We start from the raw sequence: 24,333 nt of genomic DNA on the forward strand, positions 1-24,333 counted from the left end.
TGTTGTGTTGCCCAGAGAAAGTTTGTAAGTAAAAACAACCCACAAACAAATAAACAAAACAAACAAACCGAGCTAAACTGAATTAAAACATAGACAACAACAACAAAAGCCATACAGAAAACCACCATGCAGACAATCACCTCTTCTCTTTGTGGATAAAACCGACAGTTTTAGAAATAAAGGGAGAGATATATGAAAGGTTTCAAAGTAGGAGAATGATTTTTGCTTTTTAATTGAATGCCAGGTTTCAACAAAGGAAGAATACATTTGTCACTGTTACACACTCATTTAGTTTAAAATCCATCCAGATGCCTTAATGGGCTCTGTCAGGACTCAGAGGTTCCCCATGGCTGCTTCCCAAAGCCAGGAAAGAACTCTTTACTGGGAGTGTGGAGCTTGTGCTCAGCAGGTCCCCTCACGGCCATCACTTCTTTTTGAACACTTGAAGGCACACCTGGTCACCGCACGTCAGCTTCTGCAATATCAAAAAATGGATGAATGATGACTGGCCTTCCTTCTGCCCAGCCCTCAGCCCCCTTGGTGTCTTTGATCTGGGTGGGTTGCTGGAATAAAGAGGACACATGGTCATCCTGGGCAAAGTGCATTTCACAAATCCAATCAGCCGGCATGCCCTGCCAGTAGCAGTCGTTTGATGCTGGCACTTGAATTGAGCTTGAACAACTATAAAAATGAAAAATGCAAAGACATTACCCTCTTGCGTGGGATTTCTCCAATTTTCGTGATTAAAGCAAGATTGCCTAATTTACAAAAGGCAGTGAAGCCATGAAGAAGAGAAGGCTCTAGTGGGGACAAAGGTTTGGAAAGCAAGGGCCTGGGAAGATGTGGCTGGTGAGCTGTCCCTCCACCGTGTGGGCTGTCTGGCCTCTGGTGATTAAAACGTGGGTTGGTGGTGGCACAGGCAATGACAGGGTGTGGGCTGCAGAAGGGCTCCCCCAGGCCTGCCTGTTCAGACAAGATGCTGCTTTTCATTCAGACAGAGGGAGCCCCCTGGCCTTATCTGTACCTCATGACCCATTGAGAGAGGAGAGAAAAACACGAGTGTGGGGACCACCATGAAATCAGTGCAGTTGGTGATGAATCCATTGTCTTAGCCACGGGACTCTTGAGGATTGTACTACAATTAAAAAAATCCATCATCCAAACCAGAGCAGGTAGGGAAAACTGTCGATGGAAACACGGTGAATGCCTCCCATTTATCACCAGGTGACATTGCCTCTGCAATAAAGATCTCTGATTGAGGCAAGGCTGGCTCTGAAGGGCATCAGGGTGACCTGAATACTGACATTGGAGCCAGGTACCTGCCTGACTCCCTCAGTGAATGCATGCATGAATGAGTGAATGAAAAACCAGTCATTGAATGAGCCATTCATTTAACAAACGAGTGACTGAATACATGAAGGAGTGAAAGATTTTTCACTATTTGAATGCTGAACCCATAAATTGCCTTCAAGATTGAAGAACGAAAAATTAAGCTATCTAGACAGATAAAATTTATTTAAAGATATCAGCAATTGTTCCTACTGCTCTGTTTTAGTACCAAATAACCGAAAATATTTTGGGATCAGGTGGGCATACCTTATGATGAGAGGCCAATGCCTGTAGTCTACAGGTAGTTCCCAGGTCCAGCTGCCCCCGTCCACCCCACTCGTATCCCAAACCCCTTTTTCCAGCCTCACATAACTGTGAGGAGGCCTGGTGCCACCCTCCTTTGGGATATTGTAATTGGGTGCCTCACAGTTCTCCGCTGCTGGTCTTTAACTGGTTCCCTGCATTTCTCCTTGGATCTCGGTTCCCTAACTTCGCAGTTTGAACTTTCACTTTAATTGCAGCCATTCACAGAAACAGGCATATATACTTCTTCCTGGAGTCCCCTGAGCCAGATGGGAATGGCTGTCTGACTATATGACCACCTGCATTTGGCTGGAGCTCAGGGGAGGAGGGCAAGGCCCTTTTTCTTGTCAAAGCGCCAACTAGGTGAACAGGCAGTTTGTGTGAGCACAGTAGAAGGGACCTGGGCAGCCCCTAGGACTTACCAGGTGTAGTTTGTCTCCCTCAACCCACTGCCTCCAGCCGCGGTTCTCCTTCTCCCCTTTCTGGACACACACAAGGACATCACCTTCCCAGGTGATCAGCGACTGCAATGACATGTTTGCGGGCAAATCAAATACATGGTTTGGGTCGGGACTGAACAAACCTGAACCTGCCACAGCAGTTCTTGCAGCCATCCCCGGGCTCCTGCTTGCCCACTGGGCAGAGCCCTTGGCCTCCGCCAAGCCGAGATCCTTCCAGTCTCATTTCCCACACACACCCTCCATTTCAGCCAAACTGGCTTATCGAGGCTGGTTCTGTTCTCTTTCAAAGAATTCTACCCTTCCATTTTATCATATAGTAAAGACGGCATCCCAAATCAGAGGGGGAAAAGATGATGAATTTGACTACATAATGATGTAAAATTTCTAGAAGGGGAAAATATCTCAAAGTCAACAGATGAATAACAAACCGGAAAAAATAGCTGTAACACACATCAGACAGACTTAATTCCCTTATAGATAAAGGGCTCTTATAAATCAATAAGAGAAAGATCATTAACCTAATAGGAAATTCAGCAAAGGATGTGAACCAACAGCTTACAAGGAAAAACAAACAAACAAAAAACCACAACCCTAGTAGATGGCTTTTAAACTAAAGGAAAGCTATTCAGCCTCACTCATAATGAGAGAAATGCAAATAAAAGCTGTTTGTTTTCCAGAGACAATTTATCATATGGTTAAAGATCAAAGAGTGATAACCCACTGCAGAGAAGCAGGCACCCTCCTACGTGGCTGGTGGATGTTATCAATCACTACTAATCTTATTGTAGGGCAGTTTCATATTACCTTTCCAAATATAACATTGCCTATACTTTTTGACCTAGAAATTCTATTTCAGGGAATGTTCCCTACAGGAGTCACAGTGTTAGGACTGCCCACTGTAAAACAATCATAAAGGCGGAGGAGTTCCCTAATTCAGGGGAGCCACGCCGAATGGTCCAGTGCCAGCCTCATCATCCAGCACCAAGAGGGTGGACCAGTTCCTGGTCCTGGGTTTCCTCCAGGCAGCAGTGCCTACTGGTTAGTACCACAGGGCTGGCAGCAGAGATAGAACTCATGCTGGATGACCAGTTGGTGATAAACCGAGCTGTGTATTTTAATTCACCGTCCTTGCACATTCACATCTGCCTTTTGGTACAAATCAGTTTTCTACGGATTGTTAAGTCTACCTATTTCTAAAATAATATTTGACCTTGATCATATTATATATTTTATGGACAGTTTCATTCCTCTTCATTTTACTCCTCAACACATCACGGCATTGTTTGTTATAGCAAAGGACTAGAAGCCTCATAAATTCTGTCAGTGGGCAGCTGGTTAAACATGGCGTGGTTCATACCTGCTACGCAGCTCTTGATGGAAGGAAGCAGTTTTAGACTTACGGAGAAGAGCAGTCTCCATAGTGCACAGCTTAAGTTAAAAAAGCCAGGAACATGGCCATGTGCATAAAACCGGGGGTGGGGGGGGATGTGTATGCCTGCATGTGTTTGCACAGGTTCTCTGCAAGAAGATAAACGAACCCTTAACAGTGAGTGTCTCTGGGGAGGGAACTGAGAGGCTGGGGGCAGGATGGGAAGATAATTTCACTTTTTACTGTTTATTTTCAATCATCTGCATGTATTAATATTCCCCAAATCGGGGTGGCCGATTAGCTCAGTTGGTTAGAGCGCGGTGCTAATAACACCAAGGTTGCCGTTTCGATCCCTGCATGGGCCACTGTGAGCTGCGCCCTCCTTAAAAAGAAGAAAAAGAAAACCCCCTAAATTAATTTAACCATAAAATTCTACATGTTTCTAAGGAAAATATGTCTCTTCCTTATCAGGGCTGTCCTAAGCCTCACACCTTTGAACGTCCCGAAGACACTTAATTCATAGGTAACTCTCCTAGATAGCTCTTCTGGCTAGCTCTTCTGGGAGGGAAATGTTGGCTGGAGTATTCCAGGCTTCCCTCCCATATAAATGAGAAAGGAATATTCATATATTGTTGTCCAGCATTGGTCTTGGACTCAGTCCCCTCCCAAACAGATGAGAAAGGACTCACGTCTCCTTCTTGGACAAGCACTGTGTCTTCTAATCCCCTGTCCATAAGCCTTACCGGTCACGGACACTTCATACATGTTGATTGAGTTAGTGTCTGTCTCCCCCAGGAGATAAAAAGCTCCATGAGAGAAGAGGCCATGTCAGCTGTTCATTTCTGCAACCCCAGACTCTGCACACTCACCAGCACATAGGAAGTGCTTGATAAGCCTTGTTGAATGCATCCGTGATGGACTTTGTTAAAATAGAATCTGGAGGTGAGCCCACGTAGGGGAATAGATGAGCATGTGTGTTCTTCTCTGATGACAGTTCTTGACAACAGCTCAGCCAACCTACCTCCTTGCCTTCGTTTCCATGGTACCACTGGAGTGTACACATGTCCATCAATATGGACACTGGATGGGCCCACACTGCCATCTCCCCCATCATAGTGGCCAAAGTTAATATCATTAAAAACAACCCTTTATGGTAAATTAGATACAGGTGCTGCATCAATGTTAAATGTATAGAAGTCGATAACTATACTATTGTTATATGAGAGGATATCCTAATTCTTAGGAAATACATACTGACTTCTTTAGGGGCAACACATCAGACTGCTCAGAAAAAAATACATATATATATCAGAGAGAAAGAGAGCATGTGCAAGAAATAAAGCAAATGGGACAAGATGGTAACAATAGGTTAACTCTTGGTAAAGAGTGTGTGAATGCTCTTTGTTATATTCTTGAAATTTTTCTGTAAATTTGAGTCAGTCCCAAATTAAGTTTTTTACAAAAAGGGAAAATAGCTGTTTACATTAAGAACATTTGAAGGATACTGTTAACACCTTTAAACCCTCCCCAGCGTACCCGCCCCCATGCAAGACTTATTCCTTCATCGCCCACCCTCTTTTCTGGCAATCCCTGAGTTGGGGGGCCCTCCTGGAGGAGGCCTTCTCCTGGGAGCTCCCTGGACATTGCAATGACATTATTGGTTCTAAACGTCATCATTTTTATCTACTTTTCTCTGCCCTGACTGTCCCAATTACTTGTTTTTTAATTGAGGTATAATTCACATACAATAAAATTCACCCCTTTAAAGTATACAATTCAGTCATTTTTAGCATAGTCACAAGGTTGTAAAATCATCACCACTATCTAAATCCAGAACATTTTCATTGCCCCTAACAGAAACCCCACACCTGTTAGCAGACACTACCCATTCCCTCTGCTCCTGCCAACCACTTTCTGTCTATGGATTTGCCAGTTCTGGACATTACGTATAAATCATATAATATATGGCCTTTTGTGTCGGACTTCTCTCACTTACCGTAATGTTTTCCAAGTTCATACAAGTTCATGTTGTAATATGGATTAGTACGTCATTCCTTTTTATGCCTACATGATATTCCATTGCATCAATTACTTCTTTTTAATTTAATTTTGCATAGCTTGCATATTTTTGAAAGGGGCTTTAAATACTCTTAGAAACAAATCAGTGTAGGCAGTGAGGAATATATGACCTGCAGGAAGGAAGAAGGGGGTCCCTGAGCCCCTCAGAGAAGAGTTGACCCCATGATCAATGTGGTTTCATTGCTGTTGCTCTGGGATGGCAAAAAACTGGGCATTTTAGGGTCCTATTTGGTCTATATATATATTGGGCCAATAGGCTATAGCCTATTGGGCTATAATGCCCCCCTACATATGTCGCCTCCAAACTGCTGAAATGGGAGGTTTTCAGAGGGTCTCATGAGGACTTGAGAAGTGGAGCCTTGAAGAATAAGAGCATGAAGAGTACGACACAAATACACATGCACACACACACACACGTGTACACAGACACACAGCTCGTGTCTGCACTCAGGTGTGCCACCATGTATGGACAACAGAAATTAATCAGAGAGATAGACTCACCCACTCCCTGTTGCTCCTTTCCAGCAGAAGGGTTCCAATCAAGTTATAGGAAGTGGGTAGTCCTGACGGTACCTGCTCTGTGTTGTGATTCTCATGGGAACAGCTCTTTTCTGGAGACTGACTAAACTCTGTCCTGGGTACTTCTCAGCCCCCACCAGTGTGTGTGTGTGTGTGTGTGTGTGTGTGTGTGTGTGTGTGTGTGTGTGTGTGTGTGTGTGTGTGTGTGTCAGCCACAGCTTTTTGCTGTGGGCAAAGCAGAGACAAGAAGAGGGAAGGAGGATTTTCTCTGTCTGCAGGGCTAAAAGCTGATCCTGGGGAGAGGATGGGGCTCCAAGGACAAGAAGAGTGAAAGGTGGAAAGGCAGAAGAGTGGGTGTTAACAGATGGAATCCTTTAAGGGTTGGAAAGGGCCGAAAAGGCATGATTTATTTCAGGAAGAGTGAGTCCTCTGCCATCAACGGTGATAAAAGGACAACTCAGAGAGAATAGGTCTGTTTTTCAATAGCCCACATCCCAAATGGAAAAGACCAGGGAAATGAATTGTTTTGAACTGATTAGAACAGCAGAGTGATGCAAAAATTCTGAGCAAGATTTCTATCCATTTTGGTGTCTGATGAATTGGCCTTCCAGCCACACAGTTCAGAAAAATCCCCATCCATCCATCAACCTCTCAGGGAGGGATTCACAAAGGGCCATTCCTGGCCTCGGAAGCTTAGGCTCTCATGCCAAGACTGCTCTGATGGAAGCATTTCCAAAGTGCTTTTCATTTCCTACTTTTCTTCAGCAAGGAACACTAAATATAATTCAACCTTGACATGATGGCTGAGATTATCAATGCTATAGGACAACTTGAGAAATAAAATGTGTCCTTCTCTCTTCGCTTTAGCGTAGATACCAAAGAATGATGACAGCTTTCCCTTCCAACCCCAGGAGAGGAGCCTGTTCCTTGCTATGGGGGAAGAGTTGAAACCTCCAACTTAGAAAGAGCTCCTGGAAGCATGAGAGAAGAGTGGGGCTCTGAGGACAGTGCAGTTCATGGTGAATGCGGAAGGGCGGGGTGGAGGGCCCGGCTTCCTTTTGACACTCCGAGGGACTGGCCCTCTGCTAGGAGTGAGCGCATGGGTACCTGGGGAGAGGACACCCAGCTCCACCCTCCCCAGTTCAGGAGCCAGGGCAGACGTCTTGGTGGCTGTGTTGGCCCAGAGGGAGTGGGTGCTATGGGTATTCAAGCTGCCCACCCTCATATAAACTTCATGGGCACAGACAGTGGCAACCATGCTAAACGACAAACCAGGAACCCTTTCCTGGACTGTATAATCCCTGGGGTTCTTGCAGGATACTAAGACTGGGGTGGTGAAATCCTTAAATTTGACTGAGATTGGATTTCTCTCTAGTCCTGTTAGCGGGGACTGACGAGGTATAACTGGATTTGGAAAACCAAAGACAGGCACACTGAATGTGGGCGTGAACACTGCAACAGTCAGTCATTAGGCTGAGATACCACCAGTGACCCTGGAGGAGAGGGGACCTGCTGTCACCCCTACTGTCCCCATCACCACCCCACTTATCCCTGCTACCACTCTCTGCCTTATTTACCAACTGCTCCTCTGGGCGAGGCCCTGCCTCTTCTGTAAACTCCAGTTCTGGAGCTCTGAGGTAACTCCCCATTTGTGCACTCGGAGTTGCCTGCTTTCCTTCAGGATTCTACCGATACCCAAACGGTTCAAGCGGCTGGACATCTGGCCTTCTGACGCTTGGAGGGTTTTTTTTATTATGTCCTGTGAGTTAAGGTGATGCTGACACAGAAGCCACAAACTTGCCAGAGATTTCTCTAAGTTACTACTGGTAGGACTGGAGAAAATCTGAGTTCATGTTAGTGTTACAGTGTTATACTAAGGTTTAGTGTTATACTAAATTTTTTGTTTGCATTTTTCTAAAAAGATATGTCAGTTGGGATCATCTGAAATTGAGATATTTCATATAAACACATATGAATTCTCAACATCTCTTGAAAAGAGAAAAAAAAAAAATACCTAGCAGCCTGAGGCCTCAGTCCCCCATGGCCATGCCTGGCTGGGGCTAAGCAGGGCTGTCCCTCGGACGAAGCTACGTTACCCAGCTACACAGTCGCCGTCCCTGCCTTGCCCTCTTCTCTTTGCCTGCCAGGCTCATGTCAGTCTCAGCTGACCTCCTACCCCAGATCCTAGAGGGACGAGTGTCCTTTAGTTTGTCCTTTGCTTATAAGCATAGTGCAGAAGCCAGCTTGCACCTTCCTACATAAGATAATGATGCTTATTTCCAGCATCCTTTAGTCTATCCTGAGCCCTCTTTCCAGGTTGTTCCTGTCATTTTCTGTTTGTGAAGCCAAATAGCCGGCCCCTGCAGAGCATACAGGGGAAAAGGCCCGCCAAGGTTAGTACCTTAACATGCCGGTCATCCAAGCCTTTAGTGTGCTCATCAAACTCCACTCCAACAGTGAAATCCAAGTTATAGTTGCGGAATGTGCTGTTGGTTTTCGTCTTGAAGTTATCGCCGTCTTGCTCAATGATCTTTGTCTGATGCAGACATACTGCGATCTTGCGGGTGGCAAAATCAATACCTGTTGGGAAAGGGAGTTGTGGAGGTTCTGATGTGTTCAGCCAGGCTCATTCATTTCTTTAACAAGCCCAAGCAATCAAGACTAGAGACACAGATCAGGGCAGGCTACATTTTTTTTTTTTTGCTTAAGTGGGAAACAAGAGTTGTCTTACACATGACCAGTTTGGGCATCTCAGTCAATTGTTAGGGAATCTAGGGTTTCTCAGGCCTCGTCAGGAGCCTTGATGGGAGGGGCAGGCAGGGTTCATTTCTGAGCTGCAAGTCTCCAGTGCCTGCTCACAGACACACACACACACACACCCCCTCCACCACAGCAGCTCCATTCTATCTATTTCACATATTGGATTTCCTCTGAAGAGTTGACTGAACAAAAGACTTCATGGTTTAAAAGAAAAAGGACTGCTTAAAAATAACCAGTCTAGATTGTAAAGATGGAATTTTGTTAAGATCCACAGCAGGGAAGGATATGTACAAACTTCCATTTTTAAAACAGGTTGGGAAACCTATATAATTTTACTAACCATTATCACCCCAATAAATTTAATTTAAAAAAACTTATGCACACACAAAAAATAAATAAATAGGGGTGGCCAGTTAGCTCAGTTGGTTAGAGCATGGTGCTGATACCACCAAAGTTGCTGGTTCTATCCCCGCATGGGCCAGGGAGATGCGCCCTCAAAAAAAAAAAAAAAAAGAAAAGAAAAAAAAAAGAGGCATTGTAGGGCTAGAACAAGAATCTAGGCAAAGGAGGCCATTTATAATAGGCTTGGTTGCCTAAGGAGCAACTGACTCTGCCCCCAAGTGCCAAAAATGATTAATGACTCTGTGCGTGTAGCAACCAACCAACCAACCAACCAAACAAACAAACAAACAAATAAATAAATAAAAACAGGTTGGGGGCTTACTTAGCTAGGCTGTTCTCCCTCAATCATTGGCTCCCAGTACAGCTTTAAGCATATTTTAGATACTTAAATAAACTCTCACTCAGAGATTTCTTTGGTTGTGTTTAAGGAAAAGATAGACAATTGCTTATGTTTTTATTATGAAAAATTTCAAACAAATCAAAGTAGAGAGGAGAGTACAAGGAACTCCATACACCCATTACCCAGACTCAACACTTACCAAGCTTTTGCTGCATTTACTCCATCCACAGCTTGTCTTTGTCTTGATATTTTAAAGGAAATCTTATTCATCTCTTACAGACCATTAGTAAGTAAAAGGGAGCATGCCGTTCAAAGGAGTGTTTCATTTTCTAAGCTTTTCATTTTACAGCAAGAAGTTAAGTGCTGAGCCGACCTCCTTGCTAACTCTGGTTGTGCGTAAAATGTCACCCGAGACAAAAAGTCGTGGTCCCGTGGAATAGATCTAGAAACGGAGGATAATTCTGGAACTGCTAAATTTCTATCCTTGCTGTGAACATCATTAAGCTCTTGGTTTCTAGCCAAATCAGACTTGACCCTTTTTATGCCTGCAAATTCTCCAGATATCTTCGGATACCAATCTAAATCTTTAATTTTTTTTTTTTTTATACCTGGAAAACTTCAAAAACAAGGAAACTGATTCTATTATATACCAAGGATAATAATGTCCTGAAGTTCAGATTCATTAAGTGCTATTTCTGGGAAATAGCCCCAACTCTATGCCCCAACTCCAGCCCCAACTCTATGATAGGTAGGTGATTAAACCTCACCCTGTGCTGTCTGGTGGGGCATAAATACTATTGTGTTAATGAGAGAGAGATCAGCAGTTACCAAACAGTTCAGGTGGCTTGTGTCAATTTGGAGAATTAATATCTCAGCTCACTGGCCCCCTACCATGTCTGCTGTCCTTCCATAGCAGCCTAGTATCATTTCCCTCACCCTCTCTCCCCATTTCATTTCTGATCCATTTTCTTCTGAATTCCTCTTCGGTAACTCTCACTCCCATTTCCCCCCAAATGAGAAGCCCAAGCTGGGTGTTTGGACGACAGCAGAATCACATCTGCATGGGCAACGGCACTGGCTGGTCTTTTGGACACTCAATTGTATAACATCAGCTATTATTATAAGAGAATAATTTTAAGTAATACCAGGCATCCTAGGAGGTAAAAGGCTTACATACCTTTATCCTAAATTAAAAAGAAATTATGTTCAAGTTGGCATGAGCTGGTGCATGAATGCCAGGGCCTGATTCAACTGTTGTTCACTGCTATTTGTTGAGAACCTACCAAGTCTAAGGCTTCACCAATGAGTCCCAAAGCTAGCTGCCCATTAAGATCACCTGGGAAGACGTGAAAACTACAGATTACTGGGCCCTATCCCAGACCCAGAATCTCTGGATGGTTTTAGATCTTGGATTGCTTCATAGGGAGCTGTTTGGAGAAAGACTTCTATGGTTTAAAAAATCTGAAAGCTACTGTTTAAGCATCTACTTCTTCCTGTCATAGGTGATGACATGAGGCTGGGAGAGGTTGACTTGTCTAAACATACACAGCTGAAACAGCAATCCCAAGGGTTTGATAATTGGATGGATACGTGGAAGAATCAAGTCGGGAGGAGAAAATGGTGGTTTTGCATTTGGATGACCAAGGTAAGAGTCAAGGAAATAAAAGGCTGAACTAGTTTTATGGGGGAACATAAGGAGCTGAGTTTTAGGTAAGGTGAATGTGGGGGTCATATTTGGGGTGGTAATTAAGACACGCCTTGGAACCAATCAGGACTGGTGCCCTGTGGTGGAACCTCCCTCGGGAAACCTCCCTCACTTCATTCCCCCAACGAACCCATAAGTATTATATTATCTCCATTTCACCAAAGAGGAAACTGGCTCAGAGAGGTGTGTCACTTGCCTTGGGCTATAAGTGAGGAAACAATGGAGGTAGAACTTGAGACCAGGATGGTCTGCCTCCAGAGCCGGCACTATGCTCCACAAGCTCTGGTCTGGCCTATCTCCTCAGGTCAGACCATCCAAGTTTGTGCACTTTCCATGGCTCCCCAAGATACCAGTAACTTCTGACTCTTCTTTATGTTTCCTCAGGAGTCACAGGGACTTCTGGATCCAGCTGGAAGCGACCCCCCATTTGGGACAGTTGATATGCCCCCATGCTCTAGCATACTGTCCTCACCCAACAGCAACTGTTTTCTGGGCCCAGGACTCTCTAAGAAGTCTGAGTTGGAGCAGTGACACTCTAACCCTGTGTATAGTCTGGGAGCTCAATTAGCTTTAGCTCCAGGGCTTATGAACTTGTACCTGGGCACGTCCAAGCCACACAGACTGCAGACCACAGGACATGGGTGAGACCAAGGCTCTGTCTGCTGCCCTTTGTGCTGTAAATACTTCCAGGCATCTTGGCCAGTAGCTGCAGAGCCCATGGTGCTCCACTTTGTTTGCCATGGGGCTCAGATCCATACAACATTTGGGGGTCAAAAAAAACACACAACACTCACGATGAACTAAGCTTGAAAAATGAGGAATTGAAACCAAGAGAAGCTAGTTTCTGTACTGAAGAACTGCATGGAGTCTTTAATCGAGGAAAGATGCTTTGTAACTCCAACTGCAGGATACAAGAGGTAGCCTTTCCCAATCTTTTGTGGCCATAGAATGGCTTCATGGTGGGACAAGCAGTTCCACAGAACATAATACGGAAAGGGCGGACAACACCCCTTCTGAGGCATTTATCTCAGGCACCTGGGCCCTGCAATTATGGAAACATCTGTTTAATTTTTCTCCCGTCAAGGCAACTGCTGGCCCATTTGGAAGGGAGAAACCTAGACAGGACCAAGTAGTCAAGGATTTCTCACTTAAAAATGAATTCTTCCTTAAAATTGCTAAAAGCCACTAAGGAATGCCTTCCCTATTCTAGTCAGTATCACCACATGTTTGCAGCAGGCAGAGGGCTAACATGTCACTCTCTGACTCATGTTTCTCTTCTCCTACCCAGAAACACAGTCTAGCACATCAGATAACATCTTTGTATCTAACTTCAGGCTCATTGCTGGACACTAGGGTCCAGACCTAGAAGCAGTAGAGAGCAGTGGCCATAAGTGGAGTTATTGATAACTGCATCAGGTTCTTTTGAGGACAAAATTTGATAGTGTTTGTGAAGAGCTCTGCCTACTGCCTGGCGGCTTGTGGTAAGGTCCCCATAAATGGTAGCTGCTGGCATCATCATCGTCATTAAGTCCCCTGATCTCACAGGCCAGTTTGCTTGGAGTCCTTTGCATTTTTCCAGATACTTCCTGCATGTTTGCTCTCTGAATCCCTGCCTCTGTGCTCCCAGCTCTCCAAATCTCCTAAGGCCCAGACCCGGCCTTACCTTCTCCAGCCTGTTCTGCTCTTTCTTGCCTCCTTCCTCACCTGCTATCCAGGCCACATTGTTTTACACCCCCAGGCGACACTATTTTCCTGTGACTTTTCACGGGGTTGATTGTTCTTTCCTCCAAAGTCTCACCTCTACGAGGACAAGGACAATGCTGTCACCTCGCTCTGTGTCACCACATAACCAGACGGAGCTGGGCACAAAGTAGGTGCTCAAGAAATACTTATGGATTAATGGGGGCAGCATGGTTTAGGACAGTGATTCTCGAAGTGAGGTCCTGGGCTGGCAGCAACACAGCACCTGGAAACCTCTTAGAAATGTAGCTTCTGGGGTCCACCCTAGACCTATGGGGGTTGGGCCCACCTTGTTTTTATAAGCCTTCCAAGTGATTCTGTGTGTGCTAAAGTTTAGAGCCACTGGTATAAAAGGGTGAGGGTGAGGGCCCTGATTTCCCAGCTATGTCACATTCCCTTTTTGAGCCTTGATTTTCTCACAGTAAAATGGGGAAAAGAAGGCTCATCTCAAAGAGTTCTTTAATGTAAGGAGTCTCTTAAACTGGTGGTAAAAGTCATTATACAGTGCCATGGAGCTCGTGGGTATTGGATGCACGTTGGCCCCTATATCTTGGCCTTTTCTGTTCCGGTCAGAAACAGTGACCAGATTGGCTCTCAGTCTGGAGTGAAATATTTGGGTCATATTCATCTACCCCCACAGCCACGTGCTGCTCCATGCAACCCAAGGATTCTGAAGAAACGGTCAGGATGGTGGCTGATACACTCCCTCACATAACCCTGGCCTGTCACACAGGTGTTTTATTAGCTTTGTCACTCCATAGTTTGGCCAGTGGGTAGAAACAACATTAGCTCCTGCTCTGGCCTTCCGTGCTGAGGTCCATGTTACGTCCTGCTGCTGGGAACCCTAGTTGGGAGATGGGAAAAGAGAACCTCAGGTCATGCATTAACCAGATGAAACAAAGAAGAGGGCTCCTCCAGGCAAAACAACAAAGAAAGAATTGAAAATTACAGAGAACTTTAGAACGCAGTGTTCCTCAGAGAGAAGTCTATTTTCACTCCCCAGATGTGGAGGTCAAGGCCCAGAGACGTTAGGTGGTGGGTTCAATCTTACCCAGCTAGGCCGGAGCTCCCAACAGTTTCTCTACAAATACATTCTGTTTATCATTCACAACTAAGGCTTCCCTAACAAAAATTATTGCTTGTCATTGGTTGCTTACAAAGGTAGATCACAGCTGAAAATGCCTACTGCTGAGAGAACTGGTTTATCCTGGAAACACCATCCCTAGTCAATCTTTCTGATCACTGCCTGGGGAATCTTATTAGGGACTTTATGCAAATGGCATCAAGCATCACTTTTTCTCTGGATTGAAAAATGGTGTGGCCTCTTGGCCACCCTTTATCATTTACACAGGCTAGTTAATCACGTCACCTATGCTTCACCCCAGGGAAAGGAGCCAAATGTCCTGTTGGTAGATTCGTGATATTTCTAATCAAAAGGAAAGTTTCACCTGCAGCTGTAGAATAAAAACACTTCCTCTTTGTACTTTGCAGAGAAAACTATTTTCCTGATATGATATTTTAACACCAGTGTTATCAAGTATGTGTTATCTGCTTTTCTGGATTAAAGGTAGCTCTGATTTATAGCCAGGTGAAATGAATTTCTATCTCAGAGGAAAAGGTCCAAAGGCAAGCTATTTCTGAATAATATATGTGGCTTGTAGCTGCTACAGAAGAAAAAAACAACAACACTGAAGTGACTTTATTAAAAGCATACTTTTCGTAACTGCATTTTGAACAATGCAAGCCATAAAGTTGAAATATGAGTATGCCTCTCAACATTAAAATACTTTGTGACGTGCTTGTGAGAAAAGCTACAGACTAAAAGGGGAGGCACTCTTTGTAAATTAAAAAGCTGAGATGCACACGTTTTCATCCTATGAAATCTGAGACCCATTCCCAGAGCAGCTTTGATGGGCTTCAAACCCGTTCTCCTTAATTCTCAAGTCATCAGCACTCTTGGGCAATTGTGGAAAGCAGAGTGGAAGAGGAATCTTCTCAGTTTTTCCATGCCATTTCCTCCTCCAGATAACACATTTAGAGAAACTGGCCTGGCCCCTTGCCTGCCTCCTTCTCTCATGCCCTCATGGACATCTCCAGATAGGTTTAAAAGTTTCCCTGGCCAGCAGAGGCAGGCTGGAGTCTCTAGGGGCCTCCCTGGCCCCTTTGCACTATTCTCTCTCCTCACCCATAGTCTAGCACTCACCGCTGGGGTCAGGGTGGGGATGCTGCCAGCACATGCAAGGAAGGGACCAAATTTATCTTCACGTGGGCCTTTTCCAACCCTCAGCACTTTCCCCATTTGAAAGTACAACTAGGTACATGTGGTTCAACTAAAGACTTTGGCAAGGTGTACTGGCTCATTGACTATGAGCGCCAGCGGGAATCCACATTCTGTGACGCTAACTCCTCCTTGGGCATCAGACAGTCTTTCCTTCCTTCTTTCCTTCTTCCCTCCCTCTCTCCTTCCCTCCCTCGCTTTTCACTCATTCACTCACTCACTGCTAAACAATCAGGACAGGATTGTGAATATTGTGGGTATCCAGGAAATAATTCCTGGTGGAGGCCACTCAGGTGAGAGCTGCCTGACTTCAGCCTCTAAACTGGCTGCCTTCCTGGTGGCATTCTCCAGAGGCCCACCAGGACTTTTGCAGTGGCCACTGCTCTTTTAAATCTGTACATGTTAATTTAAATGAAAAGATGGTCTTCCTACAAGATCCTCATCTTCTTTTGTGAATTAAGAGAAGCATTGGATGTTTCCTAATAGTTACAATTCATGGAATAAAGATTTCCTAAAAGCTGTCTAAATTTAACATTATTTGAGCACTTGTAGGATACACACCTTCCAGTGTATGCCCGCACTTTCCTAATTAAAGCTACCTGATGGTGTTTCATTTTCTAGGCTGTCTCCCTACGTCTTCCCCACCCAGTCACCAAATCCAGTCCATTTCCTGCTCTGGACTCCTCTTATTTCCCCTTCCTGGCACTGCTCTCACCATCTCTCAGAGCCCTTGCAGCCACCTCTTCAGTTCTCTGACATCCTCTGCTGATCTACTCACCCGCTGGCTGTACAAGTGAGCGTTGATGGCTTCTTTCTCCTCTGTATACAATTTCTGTACTTGCAGGACAAAGCCTCCAAAATCCTTCCCTGTCAGCTTTCCTGGCTCTTCTTTCACCTCCTCCTCACATTTCAACCTCTAGCATCACAACTCCTTCTGTTCCCCCCAGCTACACCACGTTCTTACTGGCTAGATCTTTGCACACACCCACAGGGCCACCCTGACTCCATCTCTGCGTGGAACACTCCTCTCCTTCCTTCAAACCCCCACCCAGAAGTACTCAGAAAGGCGTCAATGATCTGTGTGTTGTAGCTCTCACCACCACCACCCTGTATACACTTCTTATTCTATTGTTAATATAGCCCTTTCAGGCCCCAGGGACAAAATCTGCCACTGTCCCATCTGTGGCAGATGAGATTTTCTTAAATGAGTGTAACACTACCTCTCATCCTACATGCTGTTCTTAGAATGTGATTTTGACATTCCTCCCACTGACAGGTGGGGTCTGTGTACTCTCCCCTTGAATGTGGGTGGGCTCATGTCTGCTTCAACCAATAGGACCCCATAGGAGTGATGCTATGTGATTTCTGAGCCTGGGTCATAAAAGGTCATTCAGCTCCTGTCTCCTGTCTTTGGACACCCTCAGCATGCTGTGAGGGAACCCAGGCCACACGGGGAAACCACATGTAGGTATCAATGGTCCCAGCTGGAGTCTCAGCTGCCGGCCATCACCAACCGACAGACACAGGGATGAGGAAGACTTTGAGATGGCTCCAGCCCCAGCCACTGTCCAACTGCCACTGAAACAGGGTCCCCAGTGAGAACTACCTTGGTGAATCTGGTCAGCCCCTCATAACTATGTGAGGAAATAATAAAATGATTGTTGTTGCTTAAAGACCCTACATTGGCGGTAGGGATTTGTCACACTGTAATAGAAAACAGGAGCACCTTTTGTGCACAGCGACAGCTTGACTGTCTGCACCATCTTGAGCTCCTTGAGAACAGAGACTGGACTTTGTTCTGTCTCAGACGGCACATTCCCCGGCTTTCACGGGTGACACCTACAGCTTTGGTAGAGAAATCTAATGATTCCTCTGTGTACATGCGGTACTGGCCGCACTCCTGGGCCATTAATGGACTCTCCCCCAGCATTCTGTCAGAGTGCTGGGACCTCATTTTGAGATCTTCCCTTCTTGGGCTCCCCTCTAAATTGAAGAGCATTCCTCCCACTCCCTGATCCAGCCTGAAGGAGGACCTCAGGACAGAACACATTCCGCAGGATAAAAGTTTACCAGCTGCTTTTTTGCAGTCAAGAAAAAGTCTAGGGCCTCAGGAAACACCAGGTATTGAAGGAGGCAGGAGAGGAGGTATTATTGACCCTTGACACTCACTCTTTGAACAGTTAATGACTTTGATAATTTGGGGCAAACCCCAAGGCTGCATGACATATCACCCTGCTGAGGCTGGCAGCTGAGTCAAGTGGGGAAGCTGGGGTGTGGAGTGAGTCCCTTGGAGTCTCTCCTTCCCTACTGAACCAGCAATCAGGCCCACAGAGAAAGCCGGCTCCCTGGTGCTGAGGACTGAAGTTTAAGAAACTGACGTTTTTTGGCAAGGAGTGGAATTGTACTTAATGACTTTTATATATCTGGGATTTGCTGAGATCTATCCCCACTTGTGTTCTCCCCAAATGCCAGAGACCTTATGCTCAGAAGGGCAGGGAAGGCAAGCTTCGCTGACGTGTCATTGTTGGGAAAGCAACCCTGCCTTCCGGGTGAGAGTGTGCGGAGGAAATTGCCCAAGTCTGCTGGCTTGCTTTCAGCAGGTTACATTGACGGGGTGGCCCCACCTAGCTGCTTCCAGCTGAGCCCTTGGAGACCAATTTTCAGTCACTGCCCGTTCCTCCTCCACTGTGTCCCCCTGGGCAGGTGAGAGGGATCAGGTGTCCTGTCTCTGTGGTGGGAAGGTGACTTCAGCTGAAACATTTCTGCATGGGGCATCATGGACTTGAGCTGGAGCAACTTCCTGGGGCTCCATGACACTGTGGGGCTCACTATGGCTCACTCAGGGTACCAAATAGGTGCAACAGGGTAAGGGCTCTGGTAGGAGGATTTTTGCCTCCTCCTTCTTTTCCCGTGTACATTGAGGTAAAATCCTGATAAACAGGAAGGGAAAAAAGGCTAGCTAGTGTTGGAAACACTTTCAAAATACGTGACGACAGTTCCAGTCTTTATATACTGCCAAATATGTCACAGCTCTCCTCGTTCAAGTGACATGGTAGAAATGTTCATCAAGCTACAAGTTAATCGCACAGAAAAACTGATGACATCTATTCTCGATGAGACTGCCCATCACCACATCCAAATTATTGGGCCTCCAACCCTCCCCGCAGCCGCTTTTCTCACGTTTTGTGTGGGGAAGTTCCAGCCAGGAATTTCTTATGTGGAAAGCGCTAAAGCTGCACAAGGGGATCGCGAGGCTGTTGCAGGAGGAAACGAGCAAGCGCTGCCAAAGCTCTTCACCCAGTGCCTGGCCCATGACAGCTGCCAGCAACGTGATCTCCCCTCTGTGTGTCTAGTTCCTCAGGTTTCCAGTGTTTTCTGCCAGCCCCACAATCGATACCATAAAAGAGTCACTTTGGGACACACATTGATCCAGCCCCTGGCCTGGAGTCTAGTTCAGAAATCATATAAGCGGTGTGTTGTTGGATCTGCATGACAAAAGCCTTTCCTAGTCTTCTGGGGGCTCGATTTTCCCCAGGTTAAGAGATACTTTAGCCACTCCTGTTCTGCTTCCGCATTACAACAAGACTGACATTATTGCAGCGCAGGGGTCATTTCTGGATAATGTCAGGTCCTGCTGGTTACCTAACCGGGGAGTTACTGCGTTATCCTCTCAAGGCTGGCTTTCCTCGCGCATGCATGCATGTGTGTGCATGTGTATCCTCCATTCAGGGTCTCTGTTCTGTGTGTCAGGTACTAAGCATACTAAGGACATTCTAGACACAATCTCATTTATTATTCCTAACTTTCAGACGAGGCATCTGAGTCTTGGAGAATTTGTATGACTTGCCTGAGCTCACACAGCTAGTCAGCAAGGAGTAGGCTGCCACTCAGGTCTGTGGAAACTCCACAGTGGCACTGTCTGGAGGGCGAGGCCACAATCCTTCGAAGCAGCTTGCCCTCCCTCCCTTCCCCTTGGCCTCCTTCTTACCCAGGGCCTTCATGTAGCCGTCAAAGTTTTCGTTCTTCTCCATCTCCCAGGTTCCATTCTGGTCCCTTGTCATGGTGGTAGCTTCTGGTTACCGTGGGCTGGGCGGGCGTGTGGTGACTGTCAAGGAGCAAGATGCAGAGAATGGTTGAAATGAGTCACTTTTTATAGTCTAGTGGGTCAGGTTTATGGCTTTGAAGATAACAGGTTCAAAGGTGATAAGTACAGCCACAAAGAACTTTCTTTTCCTTTGCAAAGTTCAGAAGGACTACAGGCAACTCATGCCCAAAGTCCTGGCCTGGCCAGGCATGAGCATCCCGGTGACCCCACCCCCTGCCCCCTCCCAGCCCCGCTCCATATGGTTGGGGTTTGGGGCAGCTCAATTTTGGCTGGCAGGGCATCTCATTTTTGGCTGACTGGGCTCCCACAGAGCCCCTGGCTCCCCACAGAACTCTCCATCCAGCACTTGAGGAAGGCACATACCCAGTGCCCATCCCACATGCTCACCCCACATATACTACAGGCCACCACCTCAGGCCACCATCTCCCAGGCCTCAAATCTGGAGTCTGTCAGCCAGCCATAGAGCTAGGCCTTCTGGTGTGGCTGATGAAGCCAAGCTGGGAACTCATCTCTATGGAGCTCAGCATACAGTCTCCATCTTGTTTCATTGTTTCCGCTTTCAAGAGCTCTTAGTTATGTTTAACCATCTCCATTTTCTGGATGAGAACAGCTCCAGGAGGTTAAATCACATACCTAATAACAACTGGTTAGTGGCTGAGTTGGGATTCAAACCCAGGCCCATCTAGCTCCAAGCTCTTTCCTTAATAGTGTGCTAAGGTCAGCTTGGAAGGGCTGGAGTTTGACTTGAGAACCTGACTCTCACTTGCTTCCCTGAGAGCATCTAAGCAGTCGGGTTACTCAAGAAAAGTACATTCTAGGAGCATGCAGCTGCTGAAAGCAAGCAGGACCTGGGGGTGGGGGGGGGGGAAGGTCAGATGGCAGGCAGAGGGGCAATGGGACTACGGTTAAAGACCCCAGGAGCAAGCTGAAGATCACCTCAGCCAACATGGGGGGCATAGCTGGCGTTTGGACAAGAACTCTCAGTTCAGGGCTCTGCTTTAAACGGGCTGCCCCAGTGGGTCAGAAAGTGAGTCGGTTTACTGCTCTGACCCATGGTTCTGAGAGATGGCGCCTGAGCAGGGGTCCCTACACTCTGAAGAACGGAGGTGTGGGCTGAGATGGATAAATCACGAGTGCCCAATAGCAAGGTTAATTTTGACTGACACTTTGGGGCTCTAATGTACGTGTTCTTGTGCTGTGAAATATAAGCAGATGGCTCCGTGTATGTGTGGTTTGGGGGATGTAAAACAGCACATTTGTTTTTCAGTAAATATATTGGAATCAGGAAGACACACAGTAAAAAATGGCCCAGTGAAATATACTAAGTGAAGTAAGTCAGACAGAGAAATACTGTATGATATTACTTATATGTGGAATCCATTAGGTTGGTGCAAAAGTAATTGCGGTTCTTGCAATTATTTTTAACCTTTTAAACTACAATTACTTTTGCACCAACCTAATAAAAAATAAATAAACAGACCTATAGCTATAGATAACAATGTCTGAGTTATTTTATCTTTTCCCCCACCCCCCCACCACCCAAAATAGCTCAGACATTTAAAAAAAAAACAACAACAATGCAATAATCAGATTGATGTTAGATTTCTAAACAACTGATGGAAGAAAATGATGAAACAGTATCTTACAATGATGAGGGGAAATACTTTTGAATAGGCATTCTAAACCCAGCCAACTTCATTAAAATACGAGGGTTTTCAAAACTAAAGTATTTTCAGATATAATAGCCCCAGACTGGAAACAACCCAAACATCCATCAACAAGTTCATAAAGAAACACATTGTGGTATATTCACCCAAGGGAATCCTACCCAACAGAGAAAAGGCACTGTCTCCTGATACACGTAACAACATGGATGACATTCTGAGGGAAAGCAACTTGACACAAAAGATCACATACTGCCTTGTTCCATTTATACGAAACTCTAGAAAAAAACCCCAAACTTGATCTACAGTGATATAAAGTAGATCAGTGATTTGGAGGCTGTGGAGAGAGAAGATGGGGATAGGAGAGGTTACAAGGGAAATTTCTTGGGAAGGCAGGATGGCAATGTTCTATAGTTGAGATGGTGGTTGTATGACCATTGTCAAAACTCAAACTCTACAACCGATATCTGTTTCTTTTTATTGGATGTAAATTATACTTTGATAAAAAATGAATACAACGATTTTCTGATTCACGTGTTCACTCATGATTGTTTAGGCAAAAATGATTTAGTATCATCCCAAACTAAAATACCATATTATACCCACATGAGAAATTAGTTGAATGACATGAAGTAAACGTGTGCTAAGGAGGCTATAATTTTTCAGTTGACTAGATATTTGTAAGAAATATGAGCTTAATTATTACCATCAATACTTAAGAGGAATCTCTAGAGCACTGGTTCTTAAACTCTAGCAAGTGTCAGATTCATCTGAGGGCTTATTAAAACACCAATTGTTGGGCATTACCCTTGAATTTCTGATTGAATGAGTCTGGGGAAGGGCCCAAGAATTTACATTTCTAGTATTACTAGGTTCCCAGGTGGCACGGATGCTGCTGGTCTAAGACCACAATTTGAGAACTACTATTAGAGAGTAATAGAAATAGGAGAGGAAACCAATGGAGAGGAAACATATAAAATCTTTAAAAAATTTTTGGAGTTGGCCACACCAAGTTTTGAATGCAGGTTTCACTACTTCCTAGCAGTGGGACCCCTGGCCATTTACCTTTTTTGGGTCTCAGGTTCATTCTTTGAGTCTCAGGGTACTGTAAGAATTAAAGGTGATAATAAACATAAAAGCTTTCAGTGGAGTCCCTGGCACATAGTTTATTCCACGGCAGTGGCTATGGTATGGGATTGCAGATTAAACTCCTCGCAAGTGTTTGACTTGTCATAGGTCCTCAACAACACACAGCTTCAGCATACTCTTTGGTCTTAGATTTGTGTGTGTAGAAGAAAGGTGGGGTGGTACTGGGGGCAAACAGTGAGCGACAGTGGATGAAAGAAAGCAACTGCCAGACCACAACGAAGCAAGTATTGTTCCCTACACCTTCTATTCAAGGAGGACTACGTATCTTAGAATTAGCAGCAGAGCCCCAATTTCAAGAGTTCTGTCCCAAAGTCCCTTAATGCCCCACTTATACTAACAAATCACATACCTGGATGTTCCATTTTCTCAGCTGCCTGAATTTATTTATGCAAGTTCTGAACTTATCTACATAACCATCTGTGGCATTCTTTAGGTAACCCCTTAGACTGGGAAAACTCATCAGGCATAAACCAATCTTTCTAGGTTGTAAGAACCTTTCTGGAGAGCACACAACAAAGTTAACGTGTGGATGTCTCAAGAAGCTTGGGTCTGAGATACGATGTTTCCCCGAAAATAAGACCTAACCGGAAATTAAGCCCTAGCATGATTTTTCAGGATGACGTCCCCTGAACATCAGCCCTAATGCGTCTTTTGGAGCAAAAATTAATAAAAGACCTGGTCTTATTTTCAGGGAAACACAGTAAATCAGTCAGCTAAGAGCAAGCACAGCAGAGGTCCCCAGGCATTTACCTATAGTCCTCAAGAGCCCCTGACGGCCAGCAGCTCGGCAGCTTCTCGGGCGCAGGCCTGCCCAGCTCAGCCCTCTCTTCCTCTCAGGAGGTGAGAAAGCCGTTCTTCAGCAGGCAAATGACATCAGCTGGGGGCTGACTCAGCTTCTCCTCAGGGCCCACTCCTTCCTCTCCCATTGAGCAACGCCCCTGTGACTTGCACGTCTGCCCCAACTAAATGTGCTTGTTGTGGGAACTAGATATTCCATCAGATTTGTTTCACCTGGAGACCCAGGAGGAAAAGGACCTGAAGTTCCTTCAGCTGCCAGGCTGCACTGGACCTTGCTTTAGTTTTTATGTAAATTGTGCTTCTTCTCTACCTTTGCTCCCAGAAGGCAGGCCAGGAGAGCAAGTGTTCACAAACCCTCATCCCTCTCAGGGCCACAGGGATCTGATTGCTCTGGCCCAGGAAGGGGCCCACTGGCAATCCCCTGTCTTCCTCATCTTCCCCTACCCGCTTCCCAACAGTCTGGAGGAGGTAGGGAGCTGGCAAGTGTCACTCCAGACCATCTCTTCCCAAGGGGTCTTCCCTGGCTCTTCCACAGGGATTCTTGGGATGCTCTTGGCAGTCCCACCATTAGAAACTGTTGCTACCAGACCTAAGGAATGCCTGACATTTCCCAGATTAGGCAAAATCTGTTTATTTACTGTCTTTCTCCCTGAGAGTAGGGGCCATTTCCTGTTTTGTTTCCCACCATTATCTCCAGTGCCTAGCACATGGCAGGGTGAAGAATAAACAAATGCTTATGGAGTGAATACTGCTTGTCTTGAGTGTAAGTGGAGAGGGCCTTGCCACAGCAGAAAGCCCCAGTTTTCTGCATAAAGGACTTTGACTACCAGTGATGCTATGAGCTACCAGCAAGCTTTCTTTTCAAAACTTCCAATTAACGGAAAGCATTGGTGAGTTAATCAATAAAATATTGGACCATATACTCTCCTGCCAGTTATCAAGTGCATCTGATGTGTTAGAATCAATGAAAAGGTGCCCATTCAAAAATGTTTATTACACAGTATTTTGTCTCCAATAAGTGGTTTGATGGATGACGAGAATAACAATTGTGACCTTTTGTTGTTGAGTGCTGAGTACATGGCCAAGCTTGTTTCACTTAAGTCTCTTAGCAACTCTTCAAGGGAGGGGGTGTTAGTGAATTCCCACTAATATAAGAATGATGAGGATGAGATGCAGAGAGGTTAGGTGCTTTCCCAACAGTCACACAGCCAGGAAGAATATGGCAGATTTGAATCCAGACGCTCTTCTCTCTGGTCTATTAGGCCTCGTTTTTTTAATTGAGGAACATAGTATTTCCCTCTTAATAGTATTGAGGATTAAGTTGGATAATG

The 24,333-nt window shown here is 45.4% G+C and overlaps 1 protein-coding gene across 1 annotated transcript; it reads right to left on the reverse strand.

Annotated features, from left to right (window-relative positions):
* Positions 1–208: 208 nt before the first annotated feature.
* RBP2 (retinol binding protein 2) lies at positions 209–23,213 on the reverse strand. Its single transcript, XM_019746595.2, has 5 exons — positions 22,955–23,213; positions 19,274–19,390; positions 8,462–8,640; positions 2,055–2,156; positions 209–475 (listed from the first exon to the last, which is right to left on the reverse strand). Exons 2-5 carry the CDS (start codon positions 19,344–19,346, stop codon positions 425–427), a joined length of 405 nt encoding a protein of 134 aa, XP_019602154.1. The 5' UTR covers positions 19,347–19,390; positions 22,955–23,213; the 3' UTR covers positions 209–424.
* Positions 23,214–24,333: the final 1,120 nt, after the last annotated feature.

Source organism: Rhinolophus sinicus, linkage group LG10 (assembly GCF_036562045.2).
Source record: "Rhinolophus sinicus isolate RSC01 linkage group LG10, ASM3656204v1, whole genome shotgun sequence".
NCBI lineage: Eukaryota > Metazoa > Chordata > Mammalia > Chiroptera > Rhinolophidae > Rhinolophus > Rhinolophus sinicus.